Raw genomic sequence first — 9,285 nt, forward strand, 5'->3', positions numbered from 1 at the left:
TGACTGCACAGGGGCCAGCCTTGCTAGGGCAACACCTGTCCAAGATGACCTCAACTTGTTAATCCCACTCCCCCACCAGCACTGTAACCTGCTCATGTGCTGCCTGGGGATGGCGGGCAGCTGCTCCACCTGCACAGGGGGCACACACAAGGGCAGAAGGAGCACTTCCATTTTATTGACTCAGTCTTGCCTGGGCAGGGGGCAGCGCACTGCTCTCCTCCCACGCGTGTCCGGGGCAGGGGCGGCTGCCCCCTCCCTCCCCTGCCGCAAAGCCGCCGGTCACCGAGCTGCCGTCTGCAGGTCCAGGGGTCCAGCGCATCCTCGGCGGTGACTGAACCCCAAAGGCTGGGGCCGGGCCGGAGTCCTGCCAGCTGGCGGCGGCTGCCGTCGCCGCTGTTGGCCCGGGCCGGGCTCAGCTGGACGGGGCGGGCAGCTCGAAGCTGTAGGCGATGATGTCGGCGCAGCGCAGCAGGGCCTCGCGCTGGACGCCCAGCGGGGTCTGCAGCTCCGACACCTGGAAGTTGAGGATGTCGCGGTCGGCGGCGCCGAACAGGGCGGAGACGCCGACGCGCTCGTGCAGGGCGAAGCGGACGGGGCGGCCGGCCATGGCCAGGAGGCTGCGCAGGTACCGCTCTCGCAGCGCCACGCGGCCGCGCTGCTCCCGCTCCAGCTCCGCGCCCGCGGCCACAGGCCGGGCCGTGGGGCCCAGCGCCCGGTACCGCGCCGAGCTGGGGTCGAAGCCGCGGCTGCCGCCGTCTGGGCCCCGGGGCAGGCGGGTCACGCCCACGGGCACCGCCATGGCCGCACCGGGGCGGCGGCACAGTTAGGCCTGTCCACGTGGCCCCGCCTGGGCGCTACTTCCGCTCCCACTTCCGAGTTCCGGTCCGGCAGGGAAGCGGGTCCGGGCGCCGGCGCGGCGCGCGCGCGCAGGGTTCCGACCTTCGCCCGGACGCCGCGCCCGGCTCGTTGCCCCGGGAAGGAAGCGGGGAGAGCCCCTCGCTCTGGCCACCAGCCTCTCGTCCCACAGGCCACGGGGGCCTTTAACGGCCTAAACTGCAGCTTTCCACCCCCTCCCTCCCTCTGTGCGACCAGATCGGGCTTGATGTGATCTAGGTCGGGCACAGCGATGCCTTCGCCCTCACACGGGGTGTCCCAGGCTGCTGGGCTGTGCTGGTTGCCCCCCATCCTTGTGCCCCAGGTGCCGGGGGGGAGGGGTGTTAAGCCCCCTGTCCCCCGAGGCGCTGGTGCTGCTGCAGCCCAGGCTGGGGCTGGGCTGCGCCAGTGCTCCTGCTGCCACCGACCCCGCAGGGTCCCGGCTGGAGGGTCTTGCCCCTGCGCTCAGGCTTAGCCCACTGGTGCGCTGGGCAGGAAGGGATTTCCGCCCTGCTCGGACTGCGGGGGTTTGCTGCGGGGCACGGCCTCGGCCTCGGCCTGGGGTCCCCACAGCGCGTATTGACACCACTTCATAGAAGCAGGGCGTTGACGGCCGTGCTCCCCTGCCTTCCCAGGACAATGTCTGCTGTGTCGGGGTTGACGGTCATATGTAGAGTTTAGATGATGGTTTGTCTGGGCTGGTTTGGATGGGGCCGATCCTGCCTCAGGCAGGGGTTGGACTAGATGTGACCTCCGGAGCTCCCTTCCAGCCCCACGGCTCGGAGAGTATGCATAACGTAGCCCTTGGCTACCAGCTTATAGTAAAGCTGCTTTCTTTGTAACTTGATGGAGCAATCGTGACGATGCACCACGTCCTCTGCGAAGTCCTACTGCCCGTGACCCAGCGACTCCATCTCCCCCAGCCTGTCCCACCTGCCGGCCCAGTGTGCCTCGGAGACGCTGGCCTTGGCCCAGCGTGCGGGGAGGCCTGCGTTGGGAGCAAGCCGGCACATTCCCGAGAGCGGCGATGGCGACCAGCTTCCTCCCAGCCCTGTTTACAGCTCGCCGCTGCGCTCGGTCCTGCCGTGAGCTGTCTGCCCTGTGGACTGCGCCAGCCCCTCTCTGGCTTGGCCGAAGGCCCTGCTTCCAGCCAGGGTCAGCCCTGCCCTTGGGCTGGGGGAGCTGCTTCTGAGCATGCGTGTCCTCGCTGCAGGCCGCATGGGGCAGAAGCAGGCTTGGTGCCAGGGCTCCCGGCCTCGAAGGATTGGCTCACGTCGGTCGCAGCCAGAGCGGGGCCGGACGGGCGTGTGCTGCCTGCAGGCGGCTTCCTGAGAGAGAGCCCCGCTCTCCCAACTCTGCTCCAGCAGGATCCGTCCTGCAGGGAAAACGGGCTTGACAAGCCCATCCCAGATAAGCACGGAGGGGACTTTCCACCGTGCCCGGTGGGGGCAGGGACCAGTGCTGGATGGAGTGGCTGAGCCGGCAGGGGCCTCAATGCTGACAGCTCCTTATCAAGGAAAACAGCCCTGGGCCATGGTCTCTGCAGCCCCAGACAGGCTGGCAGCCTCTTCCCCAGCTTCCTCTCCCTTCCTGTTGATGGGACCCAGCCCCAGAAATGCCCAGGGACTGCAGGCACCAGGGCATTGTGCTGCCTGCCTCGATGTCCCTGCTCCAGGGACTGCTTCAGGGGCAGTGGCTTCTGGGTGGGCTTGAAAGCCCAGGGCAGCTGCCCAGGCAGCCCAGAGGGGCTGTGGGGCAAAGCCAGACGGCCAAGCCTCCTGGAGACTTCGGGCCTGGGGTGCAGCTGAGATAAGCTGAGCAGGGCCCAGCCTGGGCTGTTTAGAGCCGCTCTCTCCAGCTGCTTCCGGGGCTGGAGCCAAGGGCAGGCAGGGCCTGGTAGTCAGCCCTGGGCACCTGCCCAGCAGTTGCCCTGGCCAGAGGCAGAACATCGATCCCCAGGGATGAGGTCCGTGGTGCAGCTGTCTGCAGGCGAGCGGCCCTAGCCCGGCGGGGCCTGGCACGTGGGGAGCAGAGCGGAGAGGCTGTGGGACAGTCGTGTGCCTGGTGGGGCTGGGCCAGGAGTGCGGTGCTGCACTGTACGGCTTTGCTGACCACCATAGCCGGTGGCAGTGCCAGCAGACCGAGTCCCATGGCAGGCTGCTGGCCTGGCCTGTGGATGTCCGCCCTGCTGCCCAATGGCCCCATAGTTGGGGGGGGGTCCGGCCCCGAAGCCTCCGGCTGCCTGTGGCTGCAGCAGGGCCCCATGCCTCCCCGGGGACCACGTCCATCCTTCCCAGCAGATGCCAAGGAGCATGACCGTGTTTCCCAGAGGATTATGGGAGCCTGGACCCCAAGACCTGCCTTGCTGCTCCCCATCTCCCAGGGGCTTTGCTCCCAAATTTGTCTGGGGCTCAGGGTGGTGCAGCTGGAGTGCCTGGTTCTTTGGAAAGGGGCAGCAGAAGGGACGGCGCCCACTCTTACCCTACACCGGGGGGTGAACAGAGATGGGGCTGCCTGAGCGCAGCCGGGGGGCGGGGGGGGGATCCCTGTGCCTGGAAGAGGACCCTGGACTTGGGGTCTCCCCGCTGCCTGGGCAGTGACCAGGAGCCCGGCGGGGAGAGGGGGCAGAGCAAGAGCTGTTTGTTCTGGCACAGGACGCGTCTGCTGACCTCACATCCTGCTTCGGCTGGTGTCCCAGGGAGGTGCCGCAAGGCAGGCGGGTCCCCAGCGCCGGGGTGGCAGGGCTGGGCCTCCTCGGGGCAGCCCCCGGCACCCAGCGACGGAGACCCCCTCCTGCAAAGGAGGGGCCTGCTCTGCCCTGCATCACTGGAGGAAGCCAGGGACTCTGCCCTGTGGCCCCAGGCTGCTGGTAAGCACCTGCCCTTGCCACCCAGCTCCTCAGGGGACGACATGGGACTGGCAGCGCAGCCCTCACTGCACCCCACCCGCCTGCCCCCCCAGCCTTGTGGCCTCTGCCCTGCCCCATCCCCTGGACTCCCTGCTGCCCCTAGGAGTCTGTCCCTGCCCCCACCCCTTCACGCCCCTGCCTCCCCTCTGGTCCCTGGAGCTCCTGGTCCCCAGGCCACTGCTCTCCGCAGCTTGGAGAAAGCCCGGGGCAGAGCTCGCTCTGCGCCCAGCCAGTGGCACAGGGCCCCTCCGCCTCCAGTGACGTCCTGCCCCCTCTGGGGACCCTGCTGCGGGCAGAGGCAGGGTCCCTGCGTGGCCTCCCCTCCAGCACCGTCAGTCTTGTGCAGCCGGGGAGGTAGGTCCTGTTGCATCAGGGCATCCTACGAGCCAAAGCTGCCGCGTGGGGCAGGCTCCTGGCTCCGTCCTGGCCTCAGGCCCCCTGTGGTGGTGGGAACCTGGGATGAGCCCGGGCTGCAGCTGGGGGCTGAGCGCTGCCCGGCAGATCCAAGTCACCTGGGGCTGGTGGCAGAGGGAGCAGAGACCAGGGCTGCCGCTGAAGGGCCGTGTCCATTCCCAGCACCAGCAGTGGATGCAGTGACCCGGGGCTCCAGCTCATCCTGGTCTCAGTCCTGGGGCTCCTGCCATTGCAACCAGGGTCAGACTGACCACAGCTGTCCTCAGAAATAGCATCACCTTGGGCACTGCACCAATGCATCATGTGGGACAAGGGCTTGTAGGATCCCAGGATAAAAGGCTCTGTCCCAGGAGAAACCTGGTGTGCGTTTCCCCTGCTTTGTTCCTACCGCCCACCCAGTCTTTGGCCAGCCCAACAAGTGCAAAGCAGCCCTGCTTTATCCTTGTAGGCCAGGGACAGTGACGTAGCTGCAAAGCCAGGCGACCCCATCGCTACCACGGCGCGTGTCCAGGCCCCCCGGGGTGGCGCAGAGCAGCCTGGGTCAGGGGAAGCTCCTGGCAGGGGCTCAATGTCTCACCAGCTGCTTCCTGCCCCGGCTGCTGCAGCTGGCTCGGGGAGAACTGCAAGGAGGTGCCCGCATCCAGGGGCAGGAAAGGGAGCGCATCGCCCCCACGCCCAAGCCAGGCTGATCTCTGTCTCCTGCAGCTCCATGATGGTGCCTGCTCGCCTGCTTCTCCTCCTGATTCTGCTGACACCCCCCGTGCTGCTGGGGACTGAGGGCACCCCGGGTCCCGAGACGGCTTCTCTGGGTGCCACCAGCACGGCTGTCCAGATGGTCCCACTGCCCACCCTTGCCTGGGACCCGCAGGCATTTCGGGGGAGACACCTGGGACCAGATGGCCGCCCTGAGCTGCGGCCCGCCCGGGCTGTGCCCCAGTACCTGCTGGACCTGCACCAGCGCCGCTCAAGGGCAGCCCCCTCCCTGGGTGGTGGGTGGCTCCCATTCCTGGGGGGCGCATGGGGAAGGCCGACACCGTGCGCGCGTTCCAGCACGGGGGTGAGGCCCTGGCTTGGCTTCCCAGTGCCCTTCGGGGTCTGCTGAGTGCAGGGAGAGGCCTGCTCTGCTCAGCTCTGGGGGGAAGCATCTGGTTCTGGGCCCCACACATCCCAAAGGAGTTGGACAGGCTGGAAAGAGTTGAGTGCATGGCAGTGCTTGCGATTGGGGGGTCTGGGAAGCAGGACTTGCAAGGAAAGGCTGAAAGAGCCTGGAGGGGAGAAGAGGGAAGGGGGATTTGATCCCAGCCTTCAGATCCCTGTAGGGCCATGGGAAAGGGGATGGAGACGGCCGCAGGGGACAGGTCTAGGAGCAATGGCCTCAAGCTGCAGCAGAGGAAACAGGCTGGAAAGGAGGAGGAAGGTCCTGGCTCTGAGGTGGTCCAGCACTGGAGCAGGGCCCAGGCTGCACTGACCGGTGGCCGGGATGGTTGAGTCAGGGCTGATCCTGCCCTGAGCAGGGGCTGGACCAGATGTGACCTGGTGGGTCCTTGCCAACCCGATTCCCTGATTACAACAGGCGCTCGCCCAGTCTGCAGCCAGGGGAGAGCGGGGAGAGCACAAGCAGGTGCTGGCAAATTGGGCTAAGTGGGGGGCAACGCTGCACTGTCGAGACAGCGCCGTGCAGCCAGGGAAGCCGGCCCCGCTGGGATCCCCCCACGCTCACCTGCTGCAGCCCCGACTGCTGATAGGAAATGGGCTCAGGGGATGCAAGCTCCCTGGACACATGGGGCTGGGTGGGCTCTCCGGTGCCCGCAGCAGCTCCCCCCTTGCTCTGCTTCTGCTGAGGGGTTTCTCCCGGGGCACACGTGAGCGACTCACCCGCTCTGGATGTGGCCTCCCCTGTCACGCATGCAGCCCCAGGGTGCAGCTGCGAGCTCCCCTCCAGCCCACGCTGCTTGTGTGCTTTGTGCAGGTGGGCAACGGCGGGGCCCTGAGGATGGAGGAGCAGCAGGATGGTCCTACGTCCTGTTCAACATCTCCGGCCTCCCCGACGACGAGGAGCTGCTGACTCTGGAGCTGCGTTTCTACTGCCAGGAGACGGGGGCCCGAGGCTCTCGCATCAACCTCTGTCACGCGCTGGACCCCTCCGAGGTGGCTGGGGGCAAGCGCTGGCTGCTGGAGTGCCGCATCGCGGCTCAGCTCTGCCACCTCGGCTGGTCCTTCGACGTCGCAGCTGCGGTCCGAGTGGGGAAGTGCCACCTCGGGTTCCTGCTGGAGGCTGTTCACAGGAACAGCAGCTCGCTGTGGGACCCGCACCTCCGAGCAAGACGCTCCCCCAGGGAGGCCCCAGAACGGCCTTTGCTGGTCCCCTACAGTCATGACCGAGGAGCAAGCCTGAGTGCCTGGGGCAAGCGGAGCAGAGGTCAGGCCGCCGGCCGAGATGGGAGAGCAGGCAGGAGCAAGCGGAAGAGCCCAAAGACCAAGAAAGGCCGGGCCCGGTGCCACAGGCACCCCGTTTGTGGACTTCAGGGACATGGGGTGGGACAACTGGATCGTGGCTCCCAGCGGCTACCATGCCTTCTACTGCCACAGGGCATGCCACTTCCCCCTGGCTGCACACATGACCTCCTCCAGCCACGCCACGGTGCAGACGCTGCTCAGCTCGGTGAACGCCAGCGTGCCACAGGTCTGCTGCGTCCCCACCGCACTCAGCCCTGTGGCCCTGCTCTACCCGGACCAGCACAACGTCTTGTCCTGAAGACCTACGAGGACATGGAGGTGGACGGCTGCGGGTGCCACTAGAGCGGGCAGGGAGCCGCTGTAGGCAGAAGGGGCTCCCTGCGCACAGGCCCCCACACCGCCTGCCCCAGCCTTGCTGCACCAGCAGCACCCAGCGTGGAAGCAGCGCGGGAGCGGGCGCCAGGCAGGTGGGGCCGTGCACATCTCTGGGAGCACCTCTGCGGCCGCGGGCTGGTGCCAGCAGGGAGCATTCGTGGGCCTCTGTGGCTCCTGCCTGCGCTGAATGAAATGAGTGGAGAGCAGTGCCGAAGTGGCTGCCCCTTTGGGGGGAAAGGGGTCTAAGCTAGAACCCAAATATGTGCCCGTCTCTCCCTGAGCCATGCCCCACTCCGTTTGTGTGCTTCCTCCTGGCCCCAAGTGGGTCCGATTCAAGTGGGCTGGAGAAGAGCCTGGCGGTCCGAGGGCTGTGCTTGAAGTCAGAGACGCAGCAAGGAGCTGATATAGACCCTGCATCTTGCAGCTCCTGGGTGCGTGCCCAAACCACTAGGACAGGGGTGTCCAACTCAGAATGAGCTAGCAATGCAGATCTGGACCGCTGGGCTTCTTGCCACAGCTACCAGTCCTGCCGTGTTGGTGCCAGCAGCCAAGAGGTTAATGCAGCACTTGAGAGGCCTGTCCTCATGCTCAGGTCTGCACATATGCAGCCCCATGCACACCCAACAACGTGCAAGACTCCTGCACATGCTCCATGGCTGTGTAGAGTGTTACACATGCACGCTGCACGTGTAATAAAATCACAAGCCAGGCCTTGGTGCTGGACGTGCTGCTTATGCAGCTGGAAAGCTGCATTTTGGATGCATTGAGCATAAGAGAATTCCACCGAGTCTCTACTGAGCGCATGCCAGCTACGATCCTTCCAGGCCCGTAACCCGGCCAAATCTGAGCAGGTTTGGACGGGGACAGCAGACAACACATCCCCGAGGCAAAGTGCACCCTGCTTTCAAGATCCTCCTCTCAGGAATGCAGGTGCTGGAGTTCTCCAAAACCCCCATTACCGCTGCTTTTTATTTAACAGGCAAAAAACCCTATTTCACCCTAGGTTCATTCTCAGAAACAGCTGCTTTAACTTAGGCTGTAATTTTCCACAGGAAATCACAGCCTGAGCAGCTACGGTTCAACAAAGACACAAATCACTGAAATCAGGGTCTTATAATGGGAACCTCAATAGCAGGCAGCATAACCAGCCCTGTCCAAAGCCACAGCAAGACACAGTAAATGCTACAGCTTAACTCAAGGATGGCTTGAACACTTCAACAGCACCTGTGTGTGGATTTGTGTGTCGTAGAACTAACTGGGAATGCTGAAAAAACAGAATTATTCCATTATGAAGGTTATTCAGGGGAGAAAAAAGCCACCTCATGGTAGCTTTCCTGAGGTATCCAGTTTTTAATTACTTATAACTTATATATAAATCTGTTGTTGATTTAAGTTCTTTATTAATCCATTCTCTTTACCCAAAGTGCAGTAAGTTTGAGGAGGATATGCCATCATTTTTAATCAAAACCAGCAGGATGAATCCCAGTTTTCAGTGCAAAACTGAATTAATTCACTCTAAACTATGGGGTTGTGACCAGCTGCCTGGAATTTCTGCACCAGATTCGCTGGCTTGCTAGCAGGGCGCAGGTGCCAGGCAGAGGTTTTTGCAGTGCTCTTAGCAGGATTCATCTCCCTGGATGGGTGCTGCGGTTGACGCGATAACGCAACCGCTCTCCAGTTTCCAGACTGTGTTTGTGGGTCGAGACCAAAAACACACCAGGTCAAGGCAGATCTGTGCGCCAGATGCATGCTTTTGGTGTGCTGCTTCGCAGGACATCAAGTTAACCCACCTTGTTCTGGTCCAATGTGTTTTCCAGTGTTATGATGCAGCTTCATGGCTCATACCCGATGGGACCCAGTCAGCCAGGTGCCGGACAATTGTTTCATGTGCGGTGCACTCGTCTCTGCATTTCCCAACTTCCAAAGTGCCCAGCTGAGACCATTTTTGGCTCAGCCTGTTGCTGTGGCCAGCACAGCCCCTTACTGAGGAAGCTGGAACACAGAGCAGGAGCAGAGTTTGTGACCAAAATAGCTTTAATCGCGGTCAGGCAGCTGGTCCGACTGCTGCTTGGGGGATTAACGCAGGGATACATTCATTCCAGTCTCTTACACAAACCAGGGATTTTATATATTTTACCTTTTTAAGAGTCAGAGCATGATCGGATCACGCAGAGCTGCACCACACGCCCCCACAGCTAGCGGTAACCCCCTACCCTCATGTCAAACCTCATGTTCCAGTAAAGCCTTGCTCCGCACCC

At 63.6% G+C, this 9,285-nt stretch overlaps 2 protein-coding genes across 2 annotated transcripts; one reads left to right on the forward strand and one right to left on the reverse strand.

Moving 5' to 3' along the window:
• Positions 1–155: 155 nt before the first annotated feature.
• On the reverse strand, positions 156–890 carry GEMIN7 (gem nuclear organelle associated protein 7). The gene has a single exon (XM_090056252.1). It carries the CDS (start codon positions 797–799, stop codon positions 413–415), a length of 387 nt encoding a protein of 128 aa, XP_089912378.1. The 5' UTR covers positions 800–890; the 3' UTR covers positions 156–412.
• LOC149860262 (bone morphogenetic protein 4-like) lies at positions 798–8,409 on the forward strand. Its single transcript, XM_090051296.1, has 5 exons — positions 798–822; positions 892–1,018; positions 1,797–1,958; positions 3,471–3,742; positions 6,165–8,409. The coding sequence occupies exons 1-5, from the start codon at positions 798–800 to the stop codon at positions 6,992–6,994; spliced, it is 1,416 nt and encodes a 471-aa protein (XP_089907422.1). The 3' UTR covers positions 6,995–8,409.
• Positions 8,410–9,285: the final 876 nt, after the last annotated feature.

This window comes from Crocodylus siamensis, chromosome 6 (genome assembly GCF_052110815.1).
Source record: "Crocodylus siamensis isolate JL-2025a chromosome 6, ASM5211081v1, whole genome shotgun sequence".
NCBI classification, from domain to species: Eukaryota; Metazoa; Chordata; order Crocodylia; family Crocodylidae; genus Crocodylus; species Crocodylus siamensis.

Bases quoted from the DNA above. Each gene is read 5' to 3' on its own strand.
- GEMIN7 (XM_090056252.1), bottom strand. From the start codon at position 799: ATGGCGGTGCCCGTGGGCGTGACCCGCCTGCCCCGGGGCCCAGACGGC.
- LOC149860262 (XM_090051296.1), top strand. From the start codon at position 798: ATGGCCGCACCGGGGCGGCGGCACA. The intron at 1,959-3,470 runs GTGAGCTGTCTG...CTGCCTGGGCAG, and splicing joins CCGCTGCGCTCGGTCCTGCC to TGACCAGGAGCCCGGCGGGG. The intron at 3,743-6,164 runs GTAAGCACCTGC...TGCTTTGTGCAG, and splicing joins CCTGTGGCCCCAGGCTGCTG to GTGGGCAACGGCGGGGCCCT.